At 35.0% G+C, this 27,484-nt stretch overlaps 4 protein-coding genes across 9 annotated transcripts in view; 2 read left to right on the top strand and 2 right to left on the bottom strand.

The window, feature by feature from the left end:
• LOC105680088 (G-protein coupled receptor 52-like) overlaps nucleotides 1-7,740 on the top strand; it is a 30,833-nt gene extending 23,093 nt beyond the window's left edge. The window contains exons 5-10 of one of the 2 annotated variants that reach the window (XM_012380518.2): nucleotides 396-702; nucleotides 1,186-1,437; nucleotides 1,594-1,825; nucleotides 2,072-2,311; nucleotides 2,655-2,932; nucleotides 3,139-7,740. In XM_012380518.2, coding sequence (XP_012235941.1) covers nucleotides 396-702; nucleotides 1,186-1,437; nucleotides 1,594-1,825; nucleotides 2,072-2,311; nucleotides 2,655-2,932; nucleotides 3,139-3,420 — 1,591 coding nt within the window. In that variant the 3' untranslated portion in view covers nucleotides 3,421-7,740. The remainder of the gene's footprint in view (nucleotides 1-395; nucleotides 703-1,185; nucleotides 1,438-1,593; nucleotides 1,826-2,071; nucleotides 2,312-2,654; nucleotides 2,933-3,138) is intronic. The other variant, XM_067350118.1, reaches the window with a different exon arrangement.
• Nucleotides 1-12,764, bottom strand: part of LOC105680092 (phytanoyl-CoA dioxygenase, peroxisomal) — a 40,019-nt gene extending 27,255 nt beyond the window's left edge. The window contains exon 1 of the mRNA XM_012380529.2: nucleotides 12,242-12,764. The gene's annotated coding sequence lies outside the window, so the exon portion shown is untranslated. The remainder of the gene's footprint in view (nucleotides 1-12,241) is intronic.
• On the top strand, nucleotides 8,714-24,610 carry LOC105680087 (scoloptoxin SSD14-like). 5 transcript variants are annotated; one of them, XM_067350009.1, is made up of 11 exons: nucleotides 10,038-10,174; nucleotides 10,245-10,506; nucleotides 10,596-10,795; nucleotides 21,053-21,286; nucleotides 21,392-21,615; nucleotides 21,703-21,895; nucleotides 21,998-22,198; nucleotides 22,503-22,752; nucleotides 22,853-23,046; nucleotides 23,134-23,374; nucleotides 23,497-24,610. In XM_067350009.1, the coding sequence occupies exons 2-11, from the start codon at nucleotides 10,480-10,482 to the stop codon at nucleotides 23,758-23,760; spliced, it is 2,028 nt and encodes a 675-aa protein (XP_067206110.1). In that variant the 5' UTR covers nucleotides 10,038-10,174; nucleotides 10,245-10,479; the 3' UTR covers nucleotides 23,761-24,610. The 5 variants fall into 5 exon arrangements, with proteins under 5 accessions (XP_067206121.1, XP_067206110.1, XP_067206097.1 ...); XM_067349996.1 differs by having other exon boundaries at nucleotides 10,049-10,203; nucleotides 10,352-10,506; XM_067350005.1 differs by having other exon boundaries at nucleotides 10,049-10,203; nucleotides 10,283-10,506.
• LOC136998119 (forkhead box protein P2-like) lies at nucleotides 12,888-15,370 on the bottom strand. Its single transcript, XM_067350380.1, has 3 exons — nucleotides 14,915-15,370; nucleotides 14,505-14,771; nucleotides 12,888-14,412 (listed from the first exon to the last, which is right to left on the bottom strand). The coding sequence occupies exons 1-3, from the start codon at nucleotides 14,931-14,933 to the stop codon at nucleotides 14,210-14,212; spliced, it is 489 nt and encodes a 162-aa protein (XP_067206481.1). The 5' UTR covers nucleotides 14,934-15,370; the 3' UTR covers nucleotides 12,888-14,209.
• Nucleotides 24,611-27,484: the final 2,874 nt, after the last annotated feature.

Raw genomic sequence — 27,484 nt, 5'->3', positions numbered from 1 at the left:
CCAATTAAATTAAATTGTCAAATTGCAATTAAATCATTCTGAAATAATCTCGTGCAGATTAAATTGCTATTAAAGTCTGCAATAATCACATATAGTGTATCATACATATAGTGTATCATTCATACAGTGTATCATTCATACAGTGTATCATTCATACAGTGTATCACTGTGTGCGATTGTTGCAGAATTTAATTTAATTTGTAAGAGGTTATTGCAAAACAATTTAATTGCGATATAACAATTTCAAATCAAATTTCGTTGATTAAATTAATTTAATTTGTATGTGCTTATTGTAGAGAGACTCTTAATTTGTTAAATGCCAATTAGATTATTTTGCAATAATCACCGCGTAAAATAATCCGACTTATTATTTTTCAATCCGCTGTATCGATCAGATACAATCCAGGACTGGGTTGTTGCGCCCCAGATTTCGGGAATGGCGCTTGGGGTACGGCCGCGGCGCTTTACGGCGCCGTTTACGCCATCCTAAGCCTGGGCTTGCCGGCTATCCTCGTCACGGTCTGCAATTTACGTGTGTTGGGCATAGCGCGCTATCATCGGCATCGCATCGCCAGCGCGATTTACGAGGTCACCCTCAGCGCCCAGGTGACCATTACCCATCAGCGGAATCCGTTTTTTGTGCCAACTGTCACCGCACCCTCCGCCGGCGGACCGCCGCGTTTTCACAGCGCCGCCAGCACGGTTCGTACAACATTGTATTTTCATGGAGTTTTCAGCATTACGATTGACATAGAAAATCTAAAAATAATATTTCCCCACTACTTTCCCAAAGCTTCCCTTACAACGTTCCGGCAATGACGCATTATTCGGTCAATTTGCAATCGATTTTTCTTCAGCGAAAATATCCGACGAATGTAACCTTTATCGCTCGGCTTAAATTAATCGGGCTAATCAAAAGCGCTGTAGTTAAAGCCCGATCTGTAATTTAATTTTCTACCTCGGAGAGTTAGCAAGTCAAATCGATAGATACCACGCCGGGAGGCGTCGGAAAAGCACACACTAAACTTCTTCGTTCGTAGCGTCTCATGATTATGCACCCACCGGTCTAGTGTCAATTCTAAGATTGTAAGATTTGATCCAGGGCCTTTCAAATATTAGTTGCGCGCTACGATCAAAGACTGCTGCCACGACAGTCTTATCAGTTGCGCGAACCACTCTTTTCAGGTGATGCAACTAGTAGGCTCCCTGTATTTGCTTTACTTTCCCTACTGCGGACTGATTCTCTGGGAAGCCTGCAGCGCCGGCAATCAGCCCCGACACCACGCGTATCCAAGACTCGCTGAATCTCTGGCATCACTCCTCCTTGCCTGCTCGCCGCCCATCAACGGCCTTCTCTACGGCCTGAAATCGCAAACCCTGCGACGATCTGTGCAGAACTATTGGCGGAAAAAGGCAACAAAATCGGAGCTACAGCAGGTAATTCGAACGAGAGAAAAACGACGCTCGTAAAATGACGCGCACGCGAAGAATGCGACAGGCAGCTGTCGTTTCCGAAGTTTACGATTATTACTGGCTCTTACATTCAATTACTTATATATATACAGCAGCGTAGGCGCGTAAATCGTATTTCAGGAGATACAAGCGAGGACACCGAGCGTCGCCGGCTCCCGACGTCCTTCCGGCAGTGGAAACGCTTCCTTCTTCCCCTTTCCGCCGTTACAACGAAGGCTCAGCGAGACACTGCTGGCCCTTGGTTCCTATAGAACTGGAAGTAGTTTCGAAAGTAATAACTTCGGGTTCCAGCGTGGCAGATTGCAACCTGCTGCCTCGTGCAACACCCTCAGAGTGCCGACCACCGAATCAGGTACGTATATAAATTGTACGATCGGCGATACCGATAACGTTCTAACTTACAGCTGTGTTCAAACAATGCCCGCGATTGAGAAAACCGATAACGTAATATGTTGTATTTTAACGAGGATGTTTCCACGTATAATATAAATATCGCCGATGAAACAAATCAATTTTTTGAAAGACCTTTTGATCGATTTGATGGATAAACATTTCGACACTGATATGAGCGTCATCCTTTCATCATGATGCGCTAAAGGTGAGCCGAACAATTCGGTGAAGGCAAGCGCGAGCGCCGCCAATCTGATGGGTCCTCATTATCGGAGTGACTTTATCGGGGCGGAGTTGGGCGCGGGCTGTTCCATAGCTATGTGCGAGATCCCAAAGAAGAGTCCGAGGATCCTCATAACGCGCGCGTACAGCGAGGAGAGTCAGGACGGCGAGAGCCCGCTGCTGAGAAAACCCTTCAATTCCAATACTAACCTCCCGCCATGCGAAAGTATGTCTGAGATATATTAACATTTGTAGTGTTGCATTTATTTTGATTTTTTTGGGGGATAAAGTCGCTAGCTAAAAGAATTGTGAAAAATGACTAATTTATTTCTGTCGCGAATTTTCTTTTTATGTTGCATGAATCCATGTTTTCCCTTCCTCGTAAAAAATTCTGTAGTCATACAATATTCTTTTCTCTATAAACGAGAATGAGATGAGTTTCCAACGTGATATCGCTGAACGTATCACGTAAATTCGTACGGAGAAATTTGCAAATAGATAGATCATTGGACGTAGTTAAGGTAGATTAGCCTTCGACTTTATTTAAGAAATCTTTTGCGCGTGCACAGAACGCCGATGGCGGCACTGCAGCATCGGAAGCGAGAGCAGCACGGAGAGCAGCGACGCGAGCGTGTGGACCACCGGCGTGGCTCCCAAGTACGTCAAGGGCAACGCGAAAAATTCAGCGGACGGCTGGTCATCACGACGAGGCGCACACGACGAGAATTTGGAAGAAGGCGCTCTATCGACCGCAGTCAGACCGAACAACAATAGCGAGAGTAGCGATACTACCACGGATACAACAACAGCCACTACAACGACCACGCTGCTCAAATCTCTCGCCATAGTAAGTGGATTCGTGTATTTTAAAATATCCCTTATATTAATATCGATCGCGCAATTATCGTAGAAATAATTTTGTGCAATTTATAAAGCTTGAAGAACAATTTTGAAATTATAATTTCGTGTAATTTTCCGTTTCATTATTTCATTATTTAGTAATTGTGATAAAAAGTTCAACTGAATTAAATTGAATTAATTATTTAAATATAGGAAAACGGTGGGCAGAACAAGAGAGATAAGGAAAAGATAAATGGTAATACGAAAAAGGGAGAATATAGCGAAAGCGAGAGTAGTTGGAGCAGCGTAGAGGAGATCGAGACTAAGGCCGTAACTGAGAGAGATGATGAAGACGATAATCTCGAAAGGGCGAAGGAGGAACTGCAGACGAGGCTTCCGCGGCGAAAGTCGAAAAGTGGCAACTGCGAGCCCGAAGTTGCTGAGGATCGTGAGGAAGCTGCGCAACTGAGACCCCTCCTGACTTCCTCCTCTTAAGCTTATCTCCTAAATGTATTTTCTTTTGGCTAATCCGTTCGTGTCCCGGACAAAATGAGATTCTGTCGCGTATATTTAAGCGACACTGATACACCGCACTGTAGGCAGTTTCTGAAATAAGAGAGCACGCAATCGTGACGGACTATTTTGTGAGACGGATTATTTTGTGAGACGGACTATTTTGTGAGAGTTTACAAAAAAAAATAAAGAGTTAACCAACCGCAACACAATTATTTTGATAACTAGCATCTATCGATACGAAAGAAAGGAAAGTCATTTGAAAAATAACTGGTTTATGCGTATACATTTTGTACTAGCACAAAGAATGATCTATCGTTTCTTTTTTTTTTTAAATATATTCCGATAAGCTTTGTAAACAAGTTTGGACGAAGATTCGGCGCATCGCCTTTACGCTCGACATTGATATATTGACATATCCTAAAATTATATTTTTGTACTGTTACTCTTGCAACATTACGTAACGCAACGATGATGTGAAGCCAGCCTTTATCACAAAGAAAGGAGCAAAGCTGATTAATATATCGTCGATAGAATTATTTGGAGTGGAATTCCCTTGCTCGCTTGCCTCGTAAAAGGAGAGAATTAATCATCGATCGTTTCCGATCGTTATCGATGAAAGTTTACGTCAAAAACGAATTCGCAAAGAACTCGTTATATCCATCAAAGTTCCGGTTCAATTTATCTTTAATTTGCCGACGCAAGTCATAGAAACTTGTGGAAAAGTCAGAATGGAAGTCGAACACCCGAGAAAGTTCTTTTGACAGAAAGTGGTAACAACGTCGAATCAAAGAGGAGCTCTTGAAAAACGTTTCAGCGTTAATCGGGTACGTAAAGTTAAACCACTTGAGAAAACAAGAAATAAATCTTGAATTTGTGTCTTTTGTGAATGTCAAATGTTGCTCGGTAGTTACAATCGTACTACATTTATCGACGTGAATTCCATGGCTATCTTATGACTGACATCTACGTGATAATTATTAACAAATTAGATAAAATAAGTAGCAATTAATCGATAGTGTAAGTAATCGTTAGAATTGACACTCTAAAAACTGCGTAAAGCATATATGTGCGTACAAATTCATGTGAACAGATTTCTCGACGTTCTCTGGACATTTAGCAGTGTATTTATGATTACAATGAGAATGCGTTTCATTTTTGGTGAAAAATCGTTAGAAGTGTACTAGAATCAGCCCGTGTATTCGCTTATTTTGTTTATAATTGATACTTGCATACTAGTCATTCCGATACATATTTATTTTATATAGGATGTCCCATTTATCTCTTACACCTCAAATAACTCCGTTAGTTTTACAGATACGAAGAAAATGTTTAAGGAAGAAGTTGTATGGTTCAACGAGAGAGATACAAAATTAAAAATAAAAATTAAAAATTCTAATAAAAATAATACAAAAATAAGGATTTTATAGAAATTACAATTCTTAAAAATAAAACGAAAAGCTACGTAAAGCCCGAGCCGGATCTTTATTGCTCAAATTCTTTCAAGAAAAAAATTACACAAAACAGACGTTTCGGCCACTAAACGTTTTGGCCATCATCAGTGTAACAATTCAAAAAAATTAAAAATAAATATCAGCGTGTACAGATCATAGAGGGTAACACAGAAATAATCAAAGATAAAATTCAAGCTTGGACTCGCAAAATTTTAAAAACGTTAACACAATGAAACAGTCAACGGAAAGACACATCTAACAGGTGGGGAACTTAGAGAGGATAGATAGATATGAATCCGGAAAGAGTTCGGTGTCATTCTGTTTATTGAGGCTATTAGTTGACGTTTGATATGCAGGATTTTGGAAATCAATCTTTTGCCATATAAGGACTCACTATCTAAATCTCTAACATGATCCCAATCGAAATCATGGTTAAAATCCAGTCTATGAACAGGGATGACAGAGGGAGAGCCAGATCTTTTCTTAATATCCATCTGATGTTCTTTGATTCTCGTTTTTAACTGTCTCTTGGTTTGACCAACGTAAGAAACAATTCAAAACAGGAGATTTTATATACAACTCCATTCCGCTGCATAGAATCTAATAAATCCTTTCCTGTTTTTATGAATATGTCTAGTTTATTATTACAAAAAAAGGCAGTTTTAAAGTTGTGTTGATTTTGGATTGAAATGTTTCCGAAATGCCTTTGATGTAAGGGATTAAGAAAAATTGTTTTTTACCTCTATTAGAGTGTGAAGAGTTAATTTTGTGGAAATGAGATTTGATCTTTTTTTTAATTATGGAAAAGATAAAATCTAGAGGATAAGAATTCTCCAGTAAAATGGAGATAATTATTTCAAAATTTTTTTGTTAAAATCTTATATCGGAAAAAGTCAAGACTCTATCAACTAAACCCAAAATAACACCTCTCTTGTGGATGTTAGAATGATGTGAGTGAAAATTTAAGTATCTGCGTGAAAATGTTGATTTGAAATACAGATAAAAAATGAATCTATTATTTTCAATAGTAATCTGTATGTTTAAGAAATTAATATTATTATTCATGCTCAACGTTTAGTGGCTGAAACGTCTGTTTTGTGTAATTTTCTTCTTGAAAAAATTTGAGCAATAAAGATCCGGCTCGGGCTTTACGTAGCTTTTCGTTTAATTTTTAAAAAATAAAAAATCGTATAAAAATCATTTTGAAGGTTGTTTCAAAATCATCAATATATTTTTAAATGGAATTATATGGTTTTAGGTAGATGATGTTTTAATTGATTCCGAAAGGAGTTAAACCAATATAATAATGTAACCTTCAGATGATTTTGTGCTGCAAAATCACGCTAAAATGGCATAATCAATAAATCTGAATATTATTTATTTTATATTAATATAGTTTATTTATTTTAATAAGTGTTCAAAATGTTTACCATTGACGTTAATACATTTTTGCAAACTTTCGATAAACAAGTGTCTTGCTATTGCGATTACTTGTGGAGTAATATTTCTTAAGGCATTAATAATGCGCTCTCTCATATTCTGCGCTGTTGTCGGCGTATCTTGGTACATAATATCTGTTATTGTTTCCCATAAAAAAAAAATCAAGTGGTGTTAGATCTCCGGGGAGCGTGCCGGCCAGTTAATTATTGAGCCCCTATCAATCCATTTTTCCGGAAACATGTTTTTTAAAGTATTACGTGTATAATATAATATAGATATAGTACGTGATACGTGAAATGAATTAAATAACATGTTTGCAGAACAGTAGATTGATAGGGGCTCAAGAATAAATATTAACTGACCGGCATGCTCTCCGGATCCAACACCACTTGATTTTCTTTCATGAGGAACAATAAAAGATATTGTGTACCAAGATACGCCGACAGCAGCGCAGAATGAGAGAACGCATTCTTAAGGCCTTAAGAATATTACTTCACGAGTAATAGCAAGACTATTTCCTCATTTTTTCGTATCTGTAAAATTAACGGAGTTATTTGAGGTGGAAGAGATAAATGGGACACCCTGTGTATATGATTCCATCGATAATATTAATATATTATTTATTACATAGACGGGAACTTCTGTATTTTTTCTTCTGATTTTCCATTTTTCCCCCTTTATCTCGTCGCTTTGTCTAATTATACGGCAGCATTAAAATAAAGAAATAAATGAAAAATTGAAGATACCACATATAATACTCTTATTATCGGAAAGAGTATGCATCTTTTTGATGTTATCTATCAATAATTTATTAAATTCATCAAACAGTATTTTCTGTTTTTTATTCTAATATTGCCATGTGGTTAGAAAAATGTGAAATAGTAAGAAAGAAAAAATCAAAAGAAAAACTATGAAATTTCGACTGTATGTTGTTGATGGTTGTAATTAAGAATTTATGAAGAGCAAGTTGTCGAATTGTGTTGTCGACATTGCGGTATGGATCGTTTTATCGGCGTCTATTTAATTTATATAATATTGTTGTTGAATATATATTGCATTATAATTTATAAAGCTGATGTAACTATCCTTACTATCGTACGTACGAGGCTTTCGATTGTTTCCACGCGTACGCCTATGACGTCCATGTATTCTTTGAATTCGAATCGCTTATCTGCGAACAACCGAGTTGTCTGTTGATTCAAAATTGTCAATTATATGCGCGCAGCTCGGATTCATTGAAAATAATTGTATATTCGTTGACTGTTGTCAGATAAAATAATAAAAAATGATAAAATTTCAGGAACTTTGTCGGATGCGAGTGTTATATCAATGTTAACATTACAAAGAGTTGCGACATAAACGATGTCTGAGTGTATAAAGTTAGTGCAAATAAAAAAAATATCTGGAAGCTATCGAATTCCATTTTGTTTTGCGCATTTCTCGATGCATTCTTGTCAAATATGCGCGCGTTGCAGTTTCTTCTCCAAAATTTTTTACTACTCATGATGTTGAACTTTAATAAAGGTGGACTTCTTAGAGTAGATCCCTACACTAGGAAAAAAATTTAGTGTTTTTAACAAAATTTTCTAGTTAAGGCTTTTGTTTATAGCAACCAAATATTTTGTTTTATATTATAAAAGATTTAGTTGATTTTGCTAAAATAATTTTTACATTTTGTTGTTTTAAAAATAATTTAAGTTGTTAGAAAATTTTTAATAAAAATGAGATGTTATATGTAGTTTAAATAACCAAGTTAAAAAAGATAGTTTAATAAAGCAAAGTTAAGTTAAGTTAAGTAGTTAAGTTAATAAAATAAAATTAATACAACAAAACATTTTTTTGTTTATAAATTAATAAAACTTGTTTCGTTAATATTTTTCAGTTATATATCAAGGAAAGAAATAAGAAAAAAATTTTGCTAACAAAGACATTTGTTTAGGATAACTAGATTTAGTTGAGCATATTTCAACCAAATATTTTTGTCACCGTGACAAAATTTTCGTTCCTTCAACTAAATATTTTTCCTAGTATACTAGGGTATATCCCTTCTTCTTGATCCTGTTCGTGAAACGTATTCTTATACGCCTTCCTCCCCCGTCTAGCACATTCTCTAGTTCTTCTAGTAGTTCCAGTACGTTTTATAGTGTGTATTCTTTCTCGGAAAATACATCATTTTATCTGTCCAACGAGAGAATATAACTTCCTGTGCATAGAAGAAGCATAGCGGCCAAAGTGGGGAGAGCGTTTGCATTGACAAGCTGCATGAGCAGTGCAGTCATGTGGAGTGGGGGGTTTTTTAAGCGTCCCGTTAGGGAAACCTGCGCGAAACGAGTTTTCGTCCGAGCCGTGCATATTTTCTCGCTGGACGGAGTATACATGTTTTACGACACCAGACTTTCCGAAACCGGCATTCTTTCTTCATGTATATCGTGTCTCGCGTTGCTCTCTCGCATGGCCTCACATCATTGAATTTTTTCTCGATAGATTGAATAAAAAATTTTTTTGTGTTTGTTCAAAGATATGAGATAGTGGTTAATGCAATTACATTTGAACACTGGTGGAAATTCGTTGAAAAGCATCTGCGCGCGACAGTGTGAAAAGTGCGGTCGAGGTGTTCAGCGTAGAATATTCGGGATCTGCATTGTGGAGTCTCAGAGATCTATCTTCTACGGGAAAATGATGGAGAAAATTAGTTTGAACAATTGCACATTCGAATTGCTGCAAGAACCGAGGTATGAATACGTACATGTTACACGTTATTACACGTGCTATCGCACGTGTTTGTAATTTTATTGTGTTATTTGTGTATCTTTAATTTGGGTGAACTTCCGAAAAGCTATCACTCCCGATTTGGTTGGTATTCAGCCTAAATATTTATTTTATCTAGTAAATAATATTCCTAAATAAATTTTTGGCGCAAATGTCCCCTCCGCCCCCCAGCCTCTCTCAAAGGTAAAACTGTTTTTGTTAATTATTTAAGAAAGTATTTATTGTACGGCAAAAGTTGTTAAACAAAAAATGAAGCTCATAATAAGCTCTACAAATAAGGTCCTATACATATTTTACCTAACTCCAATATTTTAGTCATTATTATCAAAAAAACTTGTAAAAGCCCCCGTAGGAGGGGCGGCACTCACTGCATCCACGCATACACTTTACAATGCGAAGCGAGGTTCCACGTGGGTTTACGAGTTTCTACGCAAAGCGAGATTCAATCCAAACCCTATGTATATAGTTTTTTGATGGTGGAACCCCCCGCAGGGAGACGGAACACACTGCCTCCAGATTTTTGATAATAACGGCTAAAATATTGGAGTTAGATAAAATATGTATAGGGCCTTATTTGTAAAGCATTTTATGAGCTTCATTTTTTGTTCGACAACTTTTTCCGTACAATGAATACTTTCTGAAATAATTAACAAAAACAGTTTTACCTTTGAGGGGGGCTGGGGGGCGGAGGGGGCATTTGCGCCAAAAATCCATTTGGGAATATTATTTACTACATAAAATAAGTAATTTCGCTAAAAATCAGCAAAATCGGGGGTGATAGCTTTTCGGAAGTTTATCCTTTAATTTATCGAAAGACGTGCACTCGTCTCAATTTTGTTGTGTTATTTGCGTATCTTTAATTAATCGAAAGAAATATGCACTCGTCTCAATCTTTCGAAACTGGAGCGGACTAAACTTTATTTCTCGGTTACGGTCCTGATGTTCGTTGATACGCTTGTTGCGCACGCTCACATCGATTTTACTCACAGCTGATACATTTTCAGCTGCACAGTTTCTCTTGTCAGTTCTGCATTGTGTAAAGCGTGTTAGAAACACGTAACACGCTGTAATAGGCATGTCTTCTGGCGATTCGTTCAGTGACGTAAGTGTGTTTCTTTTTTAACAACTTCTCCACGTTCACAGAGATCACGTTATCACTCGCTACTATGTTTGCACGAAAGCCGGTGAATTCGCACGCATATGCGCATCAATTCATGTCAAGGACTGAACTCGACATTGCCTTTACATAGTTAAAACAGTGCTTTCTACATTTCTGGGATGTAATCAACACCGCCGACATGGCGTGGAGTTTCTCGATGCACACCGGTCGAGAAGCGCACGAAAAAGTACGGTTACAATAAGTGAGGAACGGTTGTAGATGAGAAACAGACAGCATGTCTTCCAAGTGAGTGATTAGTATCGAATTAGTCAAGTAAGAAATGCGGCGAAAGGCGCGATTCCATTTATTGTATTAATAAATGGAGTTTTTCGCAGAAGAGAACCATGAGAGCCTCTTCGCTCTCGAGTTCCAGCACGAGTTCTGTATATACCAGCGCCGACGATGTGCGCCGGTGCACCGGTCACGAGGGGAATCAGTTTCTCGATTCAGAGAATGTTGGAACCGCCTGGCTGCTCGATTCGCATCGTTCGCAAAATAGATCGAAATGGGTGATCGAAACATTTAAAGTAAACAAGTGAGTGATCTCTTCGGTAAAATGTAAGATTGCAATCATCATATGCATCTATACATGTGTGCGTCACTTTTTTCTCACTACGCATTCCTTCAGGTGGCTTTTTATTTGCACTTTAATCGCATTACATGCAAAAATTGTATGCAAAATATTTTAATGTCAGTTTAAATGATTATTCTTATCTAATCATTTAAACTTTTATTCGAAGTAACTTTAAAAGTTTTTTACGACAGATTAGCATATTAGCAGTGTTTTTCAAGAAGAAATAATAATAACATTATTTTATTTGTCTAACAGAGCCGCTACTGGCATATAAGACTATTGTGCCAAGGGAATTTTGATGCTCTCTTTGCATTAATATTTTTATTTATCAATTTTTTAAATATAAAAACAAGAGTGTATTTTTATTAAGATATTTTTTTAAATAATTTGTTCTAATAGATAGCGCAATATTTTATTTTTGCTCTTAGTACTAAAATGTGTAGAGAAAGATTTTAGAAACGCCAAAAAATAAACGTCTATATGATTCGATCAATAGTTTTAGATTGTACGATACAGTTTCTCTAAATTGATATACAGTACTTATTTCAAAAAAAGTTATATCTGATAGAAGCGAGCACAATTGGTGTTAGGAATGGAGAATTTTCAAAATTTAATTTGGCGCCCCCCTTAATGTGTCGTACAATGCACAACTTGCACACCAGCTTGCAGCGGCTCTGTGACTAACGTCCAAGAGTCATTTACGTAAAAGATGAGATAACAAGTTTGAAGATTGGAGTTCGACCACTTAAGTAATCTCATCTCAATTTTAGCTCATTTTATCTTAACTAAATTTCAAATTTTAATTTGTAATTTTTAATGCCCATTAGTCTGATATAGTCGGTCTTGCAATTAAATAAAGCAAGAAGGTAAGTTCACACAAAACAACATAAAAACCTAATTTTATCATAACTTATCCATGTTTTTCGAAAGAGCAAACAATGCATATTTTGGACAAATTTTATCGTACATTTAGAAAAATAGATCGCAAAATAGATCGAAATAGGTGATCGAAACGTTTAAAGTGACTCATTCAATGATCTCTTCCAGAACATGTAAAATTGCAATATCATGTGTATATATATATATATATATATATATATATATACATGTATGTATGTATGTATATATGTATGTATATATGCATATGTGTTATTATCTTCAGGTCATAATTTAAGAAATATCATCACAACTTAATTTATCATGACTGATGAGACTTACTTTGACGTCACAGTATAAAAAATATTTCATTATTAATATGTCAAACATATAGAATTCATATTAAATTGATATCAAATATTGTTACATTTATTATTGATAACACAATATAAATTTAATATATGAAATTGAGAGTTTGAAATATGGCTATGTTTGAGAGTTAAAATATGGAACAATAAAATGCTACTTTACCAGTAAAATAATCTTCGTTGTTTTTCTCGTTTTTGATTTTCGATCTTTGCAAGATAAATTGGCCTGTTCTGCTCACGAATCTGTCCAACGGATTTGTTCCAATTCCAAAGAAATGGAGTGTACTTTCACTTGAATTGCTTGAATGGTTAGGCAAGCAAAAATCATCAAATGATAGATGTAAATAAAACTTAACAATTATAAAATGGAGAACGTTCAGACAAACATCACTCTTTCCAATGTAACTATTAACTAACAGTCAGCAGCCAATCAGTTAGGAATTTATACTGTTGTTAATCTCACTTGCAACGGTACAGCCCGTGCAGCAGACTAACCTATATGCTATGTATGTATGTAGACAGTGATGCAAACTCGAGCCGGCCAGCACCCGAGCACCGCGGTAGGGGAAGCACGCACACAAACGAGAATCGTGACGTCACACGTACGTGTGCGCTTCGTCGTTCAGTTTGTAGAAGCGAGTGGACATACGTGTTCCGTCTCCTTTTTATCAAAGCGACGTTGCGCGCTTGTTGCGTATGACAACGTGAAATGCTTTTTCGAGATTTATGTGATCTTGTAAAAAGTAAATAATATTGATATTAATAAAATATCAGAACATTAAATATTTATAAATTATTAATATGCGTTAATTGCGATAGTTAATACTTTAGAGTTTAATATTATGTTATACAGGGTGTCTCATAACTACCGCTTAATACTTTAATAGTATTTTTTGAAGATAAAATAGAGTAAAGAATCTTAATACAAAAATATCAAGACTACAATAGTTTTTAAGTTATAAACAATCAAAGATGCTAATGATGTCGCGTAGGACTGGCACGCTCAGATTTGCAATTACACGTACACGCGTACCGATCTGTCAACTGCTATTGATTTTTACAAGTCAGGTGATATTGATTTTTACTGCACAGCTGATTTTTCACGGACGTGAAATGCATGTGGATTTTTGTTACTCCAAATGTGAGAGTTGTGGCTGTTAACTACTCCTTCACGAGTAAAACGTGACTCGTCTGTAAATAAAATTTTATGGACAAAACCAGAATCTTTATTTTCATTTTCCAATAATCATGTTGAAAATGATGGGAGATTATACATGAACATTACGATATACTTATTGTATTTTCTGTATCAGATTAAAACGCTTACAATAAATACAATGTAACGCATCTTTATCGAAAACATTTTCATCTAGAAGAATCTAATTTTATACATTGTTATTAGAGAATTAAAATAGAGATTCTGATTTGGTCATTAAAATGTTATTTACGGACGAGTCATGTTTTACTGGTGAAGGAGTATTTAACAGTCACAACTCCCATATTTCGAGTGACGAAAATCCACATGCATTTTGCGTCCGTGGAAAATCAGCTGTGCAGTAAAAATCAATATCACCTGACTTGTAAAAATCAATAACAGTTGACAGATCGGTACGCGTGTAGTTACGGACCTAAACGCGCCGGTTCTACACGATATCATTGGCAATCTTTGATCGATTACAAGCCTAATTTAAATCTCAAATAGTTTTATTATTAATTATTGAGTGGTCTTCCGCGCCACCCATGAGGTGCCACTTATAGCGCGTTAGGTTTTTCAACGTGGACCTTCGCCTGTAGCCCTATTATACCACATTTCAATATTTTTTTATGTTTGCAAAAGGGAGATATATATGAATATGTGTCTGTATATATATAAATATATAGACTTATATTTAATAGAGACACACACACACACACACACACACACACACACACACACACACACACACACACACATATGTGTGCGTGTGTGTCTCGGTGTCTGCAAAAGAGAGACATATACACATATATATATATATATATATATATATATATATATATATATATGTCTCATATTTTTTGCAGACAAGATTTATCTGTTTTATAATAAAAAAAAATCAATTTTTTCATTTTTTATTTTATTTATTGAATATAATTACTTAATAAAAATATTTTTTATTATTGTGAGGCCGCCACGGCCCCCTCTACCGCCAGGGCCTCCTCTGCCGCCACGGCCTCCTCTGCTGCTACGGGCGCATCGTCCTCCGGTACCGCCACGTTCTCCTCTACCGCTGGCAAAGCCTCCTCGCTGGCGGTACCAGCGGGCCCTAGAGCGGCCGGCTCCTCTTCTTTTTCTTTCTAAAAAATTAATAAAAGTATTTACAATTAGATTTACGATTGTATACTCGTATATTAATTAATAATTGTATTGTATGAAGTAAATAACTTACTAGCTTTGTTTTTTGGTTGCTGCTGTTGCGGCTGTTCCTGTTGCTGCTGTTGCGGCTGTTCCTGTTGCTGCTGTTGCGGCTGTTCCTGTTGCTGCTGCAGCAGCAGCAGCTGCTGCTGCTGCTGTTGCTGCTGCTGCTGCTGCAGCTGCTGCAGCTGATACAGCTGTTGCTGTGTTTCCAGCTGTCGTTGTTGTTGTGCTTGTTGCTGCTGCAGTATTTGCTGCAGCAGCTGATGCAAGGATGCACCTTCTTCTTGCGTAGTATGTTCTGTTAAAATAAAAAAGAAATATATATTTTATCACAATTAGTAACATAAACATACAAAACAAATTATGACGTAGTTTTTTTAAAACATTTTTACGTCCGTTTTATAACAAAAATGAATAATAATAATTTTATTTATTACTTACGAGACAAATTGCCTTCCATTGCAAACGTTTTGCACTTTTGTCAGCAGGACACGGGTGCGGCTGACATGTAACAATAGTAAACCGCTGCGCGGGGCCGCGTCTGTTGTTCTATTGTTTGTTAAGAAGCACGGTTTATTTTTACTTCTATACTCTATATGTCGTTAATTTTTTTGACGTTCATTAGCCTGTGTAGTACTCTTGTTGGCTTATAATTGCGAGTAAACGTATTTCTTACACGTTTTATTAAATCGCAACGTTGATGAGAAAACTGAGACAATCTCGACTGTAAGTTTTTCAATATATTTCCATATATTTCCTTGTTTTTTCTTCTTTTAATTTTCGTCTAATTTAATTCTTCGTCTTTGTTTCTTTTTTCTTCTATATTAAAATGTGCGATTCTGTACAAAAAAAATTTAAGCGAAGCTTTTTTGAAGGCTGGCTTAGCAATGATCGGTATAAATCTTGGATACGAAAAGTACCGTTAAATGACAGTTTTTTTCATTGCACTATTTGTAATAAAGATTTTTCTTGTAACACGCGCATTTCTAGACATGCGGATTCTATGTGTCACAAAAATAATATTAAAAAAAACACATCTGTTTTGTTAAATAATAATGATGTAAGTTTTAAAAAAAGTACTTCTAATATACTTAAATTTCAAAAAGAATGGTTAGAAATGGAGCATTTTCAACCATGGTTACGTGAAGCATCACATGACGAAAAATTATTTTTTTGCTCCATTTGTGAAAAATACATGTCTGCTAAATTGTCGCATATTTATGATCATGCAGAATCCGTAGCACACACTACAATAGCTAAGAAAAAGAATTTAGAAAAAAAGAAAACAGACGAAGATGTTAATATGACAGAATCATTTTTATCATTTGATGAGCGAAAGAAAGCAGCAGAAATTCGATATGCTGCTTTCATCGCCGAAAAAAACATTTCGCATCAAACTGCGACAGACATTCTAACATTTTTCCAACAAATAGGAAAAGATTCTGACGTATTACAAAATATGAAAATGAGTCGGACTAAGTGTCAAAAGATTATTTCGAACGTGTTGTGTCCGGTTGAAACGGATCGTGTAGTCGATATTATTCAAAATACTAAATTTACTATTTTTATTGATGAAACGTCTGACATTTCTAATCAAAAATGGATGACGTTTCTTGTTCGGTATGTTGATCCTGCAACATTAGACATTCGCTCACAATTAGTAAAATTAATAGATATTGATGCAAAAAATAGCAGTGCGGATAAATTGTTTGATGCTTTTAAAAATGAAATGTATAGACATCAAATTCCATTTTTAAATATTATTGCTTTGTCAAGCGATAATGCACCCGTCATGACGGGCAAATATTCATCATTTAAAAGAAAGCTTGAGGAAAAATGTAAAAACTTAATAACATTTCCATGCCCATGCCATTCCGCTGCACTTGTTGCACATACAGCATGTGGTAAAATTCCAGAGTATTGCGAAGAATTCGTAAAAAAATTAGCTAATTTTATTAACGGTAGTCCAAAACGATCTGCTATTTTTGAAGAATTTTGTGAATGTTTTCAGGAGACAAATCGCAAAATTCTAAAGTTGTCCGACACACGATGGCTTTCTCGGCATTCATGTATTGAAAGACTTATAGAGTTTTGGGATACTGTCGAGCATTTTTTAAGAGAAATGGTAATGAGTGAAAAGACAAAATCTGGAGAAAATTTATTATCTGTAATGCAAAAACCTGATGTAAAAGCATATTTATTATTTTTAAAACATATTTTGAATTTTTTTAACTCTTTTAATGCATTTTTCCAAGCTCTGGAAACAAGAATTCAATTATTGCAACCAAAATCATTTCAGTTCCTTACCATAATTTGTAAACATTTTTTAAAACCAGAGCTTTTACAAAATATAAATAATAATTTTGAGTTTTCAAAAAAAGAAAATCAAAAATCTTTAAACGAAGTATATTTAGGAGATGAATGCGAAAAATATATTAACGAATTGATAATAGAAGGACACGCAGACGTAGTTGCAACAGTTCAAGAGAACTGTTTGCAATTCTACGTAACTGCTGCCCAAGAAATTTGTAAGAGATTACCAATAAATGACAAATTTTTATCAAAATTAAAAGTTTTTGAATCGGACACTGCTTTACGTGATATCAACAGAGAAACTTCATTCAATGATGTTTATTTTGTCGCTCAGACCATTGGCGGGTTTGACGAAAACGGTTTAAGAAAAGAATGGTTTGCTTTACATCAAAGTTTTACAGAAGCAGAAAAAGATAATTTGTCAATGTCAAATTTTGATGACATGTGGAAACAAATTTTAAAACATTCTCATCAATATCCCAATTTGAAGTCTCTTTTGAATGCTGTAAGATCGCTGCCAAATTCGAATGCCGATTCAGAAAGAATCTTTTCCTTGTTGCCGGACTTAAAAACGAAAAAACGAAATAAACTTTCGTCTGTTAGTGTCAATGCTACTTGCGTGCTTAAATCTGCATTGAAAGCGAGAAGGGAAACTGCTGTAGATATAGAAATTAATGAAAAGCATTTGTCTCTAATGTACACGGACAAATTGTATTCTGCATGTCCTAAGAAACAGAAAAGTCATCTAACATTATATGCTGCAAATGTTCATGAAATTGCTGGTCCCTCCTCGTCTAATGATATGCAATAATAATGTTTAAAATAAAATTTATTATTGCATTGCTCATTTCTAATGCTTATGCTAATGCTTCAAATGTTTAGAATATCATTTCTGTTACAGACATGATATCATGTACATTTGAACATTATGTCTTACATTAATGTATGTAAGACATCACACTTATAAATAATAGATATGTGTTAAAAATATCTTCCTAGATAGACATACGATTGCATCTTGAATACATAATTACAGTACTTATTAGCAGCATTAAATAGTGATTTGCAATTGATTATAATTGTATGTTATTATAATTATATAATAATATGCTAATTATTTAATTTAATTTTTGCATATTCTGTATTTCTATTTAATTTAAATTTCTACATATTTGTCTATCTAGGTTGTCTGCAAAAGATCACATTTGTGACCTACTGGTGGATAAAAAATACGTTGTCAGCAAAAAACCCGGTCATCACACCCTAGATTGCACATGTTCGCTTCATTTACATTTCCTAATCGTATCCAATGTTTTCATACAAACATGTGCTACTTGGGAACTGTGAACGACAGGTAAGACAGATAAATCTTGTCTGCAAAAAATATGAGACATATATATATATATATATATATATATATATATATATATATATATATATATGTGTATATGTCTCTTTTTTGCAGACATGAGACATATACATATGTCACTTTTTTGCAGACACGAGACATATACATATGTCTCTCTTTTGCAGACACGAGACACACACGCACACATATGTGTGTGTGTGTGTGTGTGTGTGTGTGTGTGTGTGTGTGTGTGTGTCTCTATTAAATATAAGTCTATATATTTATATATATACAGACACATATTCATATATATCTCCCTTTTGCAAACATAAAAAAATATTGAAATGTGGTATAATAGGGCTACAGGCGAAGGTCCACGTTGAAAAACCTAACGCGCTATAAGTGGCACCTCATGGGTGGCGCGGAAGACCACTCAATAATTAATAATAAAACTATTTGAGATTTAAATTAGGCTTGTAATCGATCAAAGATTGCCAATGATATCGTGTAGAACCGGCGCGTTTAGGTCCGTAACTACACGCGTACCGATCTGTCAACTGTTATTGATTTTTACAAGTCAGGTGATATTGATTTTTACTGCACAGCTGATTTTCCACGGACGCAAAATGCATGTGGATTTTCGTCACTCGAAATATGGGAGTTGTGACTGTTAAATACTCACCAGTAAAACATGACTCGTCCGTAAATAACATTTTAATGACCAAATCAGAATCTCTATTTTAATTCTCTAATAACAATGTATAAAATTAGATTCTTCTAGATGAAAATGTTTTCGATAAAGATGCGTTACATTGTATTTATTGTAAGCGTTTTAATCTGATACAGAAAATACAATAAGTATATCGTAATGTTCATGTATAATCTCCCATCATTTTCAACATGATTATTGGAAAATGAAAATAAAGATTCTGGTTTTGTCCATAAAATTTTATTTACAGACGAGTCACGTTTTACTCGTGAAGGAGTAGTTAACAGCCACAACTCTCACATTTGGAGTAACAAAAATCCACATGCATTTCACGTCCGTGAAAAATCAGCTGTGCAGTAAAAATCAATATCACCTGACTTGTAAAAATCAATAGCAGTTGACAGATCGGTACGCGTGTACGTGTAATTGCAAATCTGAGCGTGCCAGTCCTACGCGACATCATTAGCATCTTTGATTGTTTATAACTTAAAAACTATTGTAGTCTTGATATTTTTGTATTAAGATTCTTTACTCTATTTTATCTTCAAAAAATACTATTAAAGTATTAAGCGGTAGTTATGAGACACCCTGTATAACATAATATTAAACTCTAAAGTATTAACTATCGCAATTAACGCATATTAATAATTTATAAATATTTAATGTTCTGATATTTTATTAATATCAATATTATTTACTTTTTACAAGATCACATAAATCTCGAAAAAGCATTTCACGTTGTCATACGCAACAAGCGCGCAACGTCGCTTTGATAAAAAGGAGACGGAACACGTATGTCCACTCGCTTCTACAAACTGAACGACGAAGCGCACACGTACGTGTGACGTCACGATTCTCGTTTGTGTGCGTGCTTCCCCTACCGCGGTGCTCGGGTGCTGGCCGGCTCGAGTTTGCATCACTGTATGTAGATAAATATATTGCAGCGACTCTCAACTGGCTCAGACGAAGAGGGGAGCAAGTTGGCTATCCCTTCCCACAATCTCAATGTCAACGAAAGAAACATTGAAAGAGATTGTTAACTGCTGTTTCTTTATTTGATCGCAGATTTGCGATCACAGCAGTTATCACACTGTAAATTATCTGTGCAAATTTGATAAATTTGCGCAAATAATGTAAAAATTATATAATTAATAATGGGAATATGCGAATAAGTAAGATAAATTTAAAGTTGTATGTGTGAAATTTGAAATTAAAAACTTTAAATAACTCGGACTATTAATATCAACTGATAATAACTACTTATTGATGTAAGATATATCTAATAACTGTAAATTTATTTGTGCAATTTGCTTCATTACAACACAGAACATTTATTTTATTAAACTGTAAATTAACGCGTGAAAACTTTCACCTATAATAATTACTTCCAAAATTGCCTTATAATTGTTATAATTTTATACTAATCTTTTTTTACAATGTAGGCGTATAAGAAAGTTCCAACATATATAAAGGCCAATGATAGCCAAAACAACATGCAAATTTTAAAGACATCTAAAATGTGTTCAAAAGATGTCATTTTTTTTCTAATGTCTTTTAAATGTCAGAAGACATCCAAAGAAAAAAAAGACGTTTTTTTTATGTCTTTAAGATTGCGTATTATCTGGGAAAAGTTATCGCATCCAGTTAAATATAGATATCAAGCTTGTTTATTGTGAGCATTAGTCCATCAATAGCATTATTAGAGTACTGTTAGCATTAGTTTCCAACTTCAAAAATATAAATTGAAATATGTTAAGAATGAATTTTACTTTTCAAATATATAATAACATAAAAGTTTAAATCTAATTTCAATTTTTAATTATAGCTTTGCGTAATATAATAATACAATATACGAGATATATGTATGTATAGAGGTTTATAAGAGTATCAATGATAGATTTATAACAATTTCTTTAAATATTATCCAATAGTGTGGATCTACAATTTTTGGGGCTCAAAATTAATAATTATTGAGAAAAAATTAAAAAAAAAACAAAAAAAACGGAAGATTGGTTTATAAATTCGCTTCATCACGGATAGATCTTTTAAAATATTTTTAACATTGAATTCAATTGGTTAAAAACTCATAAACACAAATACATGAAATTATTATCATTATGTTTATAAAATTTATTATTTTCCAAGATGATTATCAAGATTATTTTGATCAACAAAAATATCTCACTGACAATAAAATCTTATCTTTTAGATCACGGTTACGAAACGGGCGAAACATAATCTTCAGCATCGGTGTTGTAATCGTGTTGGCAATCATCATAAGCCTCGGTGTTTGCATGCGTGATAATATCTCAGACTCACAACATGACAAAATTCTTGTACTGCCCGATCCGGAAAACTTACAGCCGCCATCGTGGAGCAAGTTAAAAACTTTCAAACGCGGTGCTGTTTGCGCGGACGGAGCACCGTGTGCTGTTATCGGCAAGTATGTACATACATAAGTATATGAATTTTTCAATGCATAAAATTCAACAAGTCGAATTATTTTATTCGGAACGGCGTTATTGTTAAAGAAAGAAATTTTTTTTAGTTCAATTTTAGAACAGAATGGATCGGCAGTGGACGCTGCGCTGGCCGCGCTAATATGCAACGGACTCGTAAATATGCAAAGTCTGGGATTTGGCGGTGGATTTTTGATGACAATTTACGAAAGATCTACGTCTCAGGCTTTTGTTCTCAATGCTAGGGACCGCGCACCTCTCGCGGCGAATTCTACGATGTATAATGGCAAGCCCGCAGATGCGTCGGTACTCGGTAAATTTTTATCAATTTTTTCACGGCATGTTTTGTTATTTTGTTTGAAAAAATATGTATCTAATGCTTATGAATTTTAATCGACAGGCGCATTGGCGGTCGCCGTGCCCGGTGAACTGGCCGGCTACTGGGAAGCTCATCAACGATTCGGGAAACTGCCTTGGGCAGATTTGTTCCAACCGAGTATCGAGCTCTGTGAAAAAGGCTATGTTTTAACACTGGTGCAGTATGACGCGCTGGAGTACAATAAAAAAAGCATTTATAACGATGCAACTTTAAAGTACGTATCACCTGTCCAATATAAATCACGTACAACGAATTATAAAATATTTACTCCGTACAACACAATACTGTACGATATATTCTCTTCTCGATCTTTTAGAGAATTGTTCCTCGACCCTGTGACGAAGCAATTTCGTAAACCAGGATCCATCATTAAACCCCACGCACTTTGCAAAACACTGCGAATTATTGCGGAGAAAAACGCGACGGAATTTTATAACGGCACCATTGGACAACTTCTCGTCGACGATTTGCAGGAACAGGGTGGGATTATAACAATGCAGGATCTTAATGAATATAGGTAATCAGAATTGCAGGCAAGTCTTGGAACTTTTGCGCGATTTTTATAGTCGAGCACCCATTGCGCTCGGTTTTTTAGCCGCCGAACAGTCATAAAATAACAAACTCGAAATTCGTCTTTTTTTCGAATAGATCGTCGTTCCTTAATTACAGCCTCTCAGGAATTCATTCTAAAAACCTAAAGAAAAAGCGGAAGACAAAAAAATCTGCTCAAGAATGTACATTCTGCCTAATTCTGAATCGTATAACTGTATATTATAGTTGAACATAATTTTTAACATGTTTTTTTTTTTATTTTTATTCAGAGTATCGTGGGATCAACCGATACAGACGAATCTCTCGGGCGGAATAAAGCTCTTCACGACAGGACTACCCGGTAGCGGAAGCATTCTCTCATTTATTCTCAACGTCTTCGACGATTACGGTTTCACGCCGGCCAGCATAGCTGATTTTAACGCGACGACGCTCACGTATCACAGGATGATAGAGACGTTTAAGTATGCATATGCTTTAAGGACGAATCTAGGCGACGGAGCTTTCGTCGATATGACCGAAGTAAATATATATGCTAAGGACAAAAAATGACTCTCTTTTTCCTCAAGTTTTAATCTGTTTCGATTATATTAATCTTTTTGTCATTTTTCTTTTTATCAAGATAACCAAAAACCTGACGTCAAAGGACTTTGCACGCGCGATACGAAAAAAAATAAGCGATAACAGAACGTGGCACGATCCGCGACATTACGGCTGTTCCATCGGCGCCGGTGTCGAGGATCACGGCACTGCACACGTGTCGGTGCTCGCACAAAACGGCGATGCCGTGTCGATTACCAGCACCATTAACTATTAGTAAGCAAATTTCTGCGCGAAATTGTACTGCTCGCAAATTGTTTCCAAAAAGTCCCCTGTACACTTTTTACTCTGACGATTTTGCAGTTTCGGGAGCGGAGTCGTCAGCAAAAGAACCGGCATTCTGCTTAACAACGGTATGGACGATTTTGGCATTCCGTTGAAGCACAATTACTTTGGTATACCACCCAGCCCTAACAATTACATCGCGCCTAAAAAGCAGCCGCTATCTTCGATGGTGCCATCCGTGTTCGTCGACCAGCACGGTGATGTCAAGATGGTCGTGGGCGCCGCTGGCGGTACAAAAATTACAACCGCCGTATCCCAAGTTCGTAATATTTTAATAAATAAAATATATTCAGGTCTTTATTTAACAGCGCATGGCGTGATGCCGAAATAAATAAATAAATAAAGAACAGCAACGGACGATATTCTCGCATTTATTTTTAGGTGATTGCAAAGATCTTTTGGATGCAGCAGACAGTTAAAGAAGCGGTGGACTCGGCAAGGATACATCATCAATTGTTTCCACCGGAAGTGGCTTACGAATATGGGATTCCTAAGCAAGTGATTGACGGCCTGAAGCGGCTGGGACACGCTGTGGAACGCTACAGAGAGCGCGGCAGCATAGCCTGCGTGTTGTTCTACGCAAATTCCACGATTTTCGCAAACGCCGATTATCGCAAAGGCGGCGATGTTTACGGAATTAACTGATGCGCGCGATTATCTCGTCGATCCGATAATCTTGTTACGCGACCATCCGCATGCGAAATAATAGGGAAAAATGTCCTATTGCTGGGTACCGTTTGTATTTGTTTAAATTCTGACCAAATAGTTTCCTACCCTTTTCTACTAGTCACAAGAGGCAGTTTCAGAGTGCAACCCTTAAGAGTCGAGAAAAGCACGTACCCAGAGTTAGGAAACCACCCGGCATTCGGGCACCTTTCCCTAGATTTTGTTTGAACTCTACATCGAATCTCTTCTTGTGATTCTCGTGATTGTTATCATGCCGGTGTATGCGATCAATCTTGTTATCGTTACTGGCGAGGCATTCGCGTTAGAAAAATCGCCATAATAGTATTACGTTTAGTATTATTCTTTACATGTTCCTCATCGGCCGCACGTTATCCTTGTACTGGTTGCGTTCTTTCTTCCAATGATATGTTCATATTTTGTCGAATTTATTGTCGTCTTTTGAACTTTCGCGATATTTAAGAATACAAAACAAACATGTGACGGCGTAAATATGAATTTTATTTATTCCGATTTTGCTGATATATGTTCGTACGATTCGTATTTTTAGCATGTTGTGCGGCCGTACAACGCTCCGTGGATATGGTACTTGCTTACCTCTAATCTTGTGATGTTTTTTATAGATGTGAAGCCTTGACGCCGACATATTGTTACGATTTACTTCCTATTTAAAACTATTCCATTTTATATATCACGTGTTTCAGATTTCACGACTGCACGTTCTAGAATAAAGTTTCTTATTCTACGAAATTGTCAAAAGAATTTTTCTATAATTGTATTAAGTAATAAAAAGAAATTTTAATAATAATAATTCTAACAATACACGATGACAGAATGTATACTGTTGATGATAACGCATCTTGAAAACTTTCTTTCGTATATCTTCCTTTCCTTGGTAATTCGTACAATAAAGTATATAGTTTATCTTTTATCAAGATTTTTCCGCGTTTTAATGTATTTAGAACGTTTTACTATCTTGCATTTTAATATACGTGAATAAATACGAATTATGATTGAAAATAAATATGAAGATAATACATACAAATTTACGTCGATATTATATTACGTGATTGATAAATATCTATCGAAATAATGTATAATTTTTATCCTTTATTAACTCGACTTCTATTTTAATTAAATAATAATTACTTTTAACTCATATATTTCTTTGTTTCTGTTATAACGCGATAATAAAACGCCTTAAAAGCCTTGAAACGAAGAATTTCAATCGAGCAAAATTATAATTCTTATTTTAGACTACACTAATAAATCCGCAAAATTTTTAAAAATACAATGTGATAAAACATACGATAATATTTTATTTATCGAAATAAAATTTTTTATGTAAGAAATATTTTGTCATGTGTAAAATAGTTCGCGTCGTGTTAAGAATTACAGCACGCGCAGTATCCGCGCTCTGTTGCCAATATCTGCTCCGCATGTCCCTCCTTTCTATCCTTCCTACTCCATATCTTCTCAAATCACGCTATTATCTGTACGCACGATCCCCTTGCTATTCTATTGTTCTGTCCTCCAATACGTCCTTCTTGATATCCTCATGCTTCTACAATAATTATTCTTCCAACACAACCGCAATAAGTACAATAGCATTCTTTGTAAGAAATTACTGATTGATTGATAGCTTTCATTGTTATTAACTTCCACATTTAACGATACTTCATATAATGTCAGATATTTTATTCTGCGACTCTTTTTATTCTTAATTTTAACTTTTATATATATTCACGTATATTATGATACGAAATAGTAAAATATCGCAAAGCGCAATTGCATTTTTATGCGTGAGGAAAATATAGAAAACATACTCAAGTAGTTAAAGTATAGCATAGCTACAACGCATAAAATTAATTATCGTTTTCGTCCTTTTTTCCATCGTTATCTCCTTCGGAAAGTGCCATTGAGTGTCGAGTGCGTATTCCGTGCGATAATGTGTTCAAGTTATATCTTTGTATACCTTTGTTTCTAACGACAAAGTATGCGTTGAATTTTCGTACAAAAATCGCGTCATTGGAAATGTCGTATAAAATATTACATAATCAGGATATTAACTGTTTTGCAAGTAAGTATTGTGCAAATGAGAGGAAAAAACTCACTAACAATAAGAGGAAGTGAAGGTTCAAAAGGCATCGGGCGCCGACACTGCAACTATAAGGTAATTAATTTTTTATTTGTTATTTGTAAAATATTGCACGTAAAAATATTTGAAACATTCAGTACAATGTTCGGTAAAATAATATTCATAATTATTTTTAACATATTTATTATTATTGCCAACAATTGAGTTTCTTTTTATTATTTATTTATTAGATATTTGCTTTAAAAGAGAAATAAAAAGTTCAATATGCACAGTAATTATTTCTTAAATATTAATTATTTTAAAGCCAGCTCTAATCTGAATTTACTTTTGTATGTGTGTTACAGGTCAACTTGCCAGAATAACAGAATAACATGCAATATTTATACTCTCAAGATTGAGATAGTGCTAACCACATATTGATATAAAAGTTCTTTTTATTATTTTCAATCAATTATAAAAGTTCAATTTTTAAAGTATTTTAAATTGTGCATATCATAATTTCTAGAAGAGCAAACTATTTATTATTCTAATAAATCATTTTTATTTCAACCAATATGCAGATTTATTTTTGATCTCAGATCTTATATTGAGTAATTCGCAAAAAGGACTAAATTTTAAATATTAAACATTTATTAATTAAAATTAAAAAAAAAAGGAATTAATATAAATCTGCAAAATGAATCCTCAATGAGATTAAATTCATAGTGAGATATAATTAATAGTGAGATAGTCTATTAAATATTTAAATAATATAATTATAATTAAATAAAACAATTTTATTACATATATACCCAAAGTTTTTTTTTGCATTAAATATTTGTTTAATAATATAATAAAATTTACATATATTAAAACAGCACATTGTGCACACCAAATATTCCTATAAAAAAAAACAATTTTACTCAAAATTTCTCTTTGAAGGAGCTTTCCAATGCTGCCAAGACAGCGCTTTGAGAGCATCATACAAATATTAAAGCATTGAATTAGCGTTTTCCTATTATACTGCTCGGCAAAACCTGTTTCCGAAGCCGCCTAGAAGGATTCTCGACTAGTCACCTATCCGACAGCACATCAAATGCAAATAAAATGCGAGCAATTTAATGCGCGAACCCATCAGAATACGATTGATTAACGGTATTTCGTATTCACACTTGGTATCCTTTCGCATATCGTCGTCATCTTTCGAATTTGTGAATCTACTATGATATTTTCTCAGTGCACACCGGCGCTTTTATACGCATGAGAAAGAGAAAGAATCGCAATCGGACTTTGTCTTTCGCTGACTTCGCGCAGATAACGTATTCCGCAAGTTATAATTAAACGTCGCACAATGTGTCAACAAGAACACGAACACGAGCACGTATTCCGCTCCTAGCCGAGATAATCGTCCGTATCAATACTTAATCTTGAAAATTAAATTGCGCCGTGATCGAACGACGAATTCGATATTTTGAATGTAAACAATAATGCCAAATTCGGGCGCGACACTTAATCGTAAAAAAACACCTGTGAATTGTATGAATAATAATTTATCTAACTCATTATTAATAATACCGGCTGACAAATCAAATAAATATTGTGATACGG

This window comes from Linepithema humile, chromosome 1 (genome assembly GCF_040581485.1).
Source record: "Linepithema humile isolate Giens D197 chromosome 1, Lhum_UNIL_v1.0, whole genome shotgun sequence".
Taxonomy (NCBI): domain Eukaryota; kingdom Metazoa; phylum Arthropoda; class Insecta; order Hymenoptera; family Formicidae; genus Linepithema; species Linepithema humile.
This window is presented reverse-complemented; position numbering and strand designations above follow the sequence as displayed.

Excerpts from the sequence above, each read along its gene's own strand:
- LOC136998119 (XM_067350380.1), bottom strand. Across the intron at positions 14,413-14,504 it reads GCAACCAAAAAACAAAGCTA|AAAGAAAAAGAAGAGGAGCC; the intron begins GTAAGTTATTTA and ends TTAATTTTTTAG.
- LOC105680087 (XM_067350009.1), top strand. The coding sequence starts at position 10,480 with ATGAGAAACAGACAGCATGTCTTCCAA. Across the intron at positions 21,287-21,391 it reads CCGTGTGCTGTTATCGGCAA|TTCAATTTTAGAACAGAATG; the intron begins GTATGTACATAC and ends AATTTTTTTTAG. Across the intron at positions 21,896-21,997 it reads TATAACGATGCAACTTTAAA|AGAATTGTTCCTCGACCCTG; the intron begins GTACGTATCACC and ends TCGATCTTTTAG.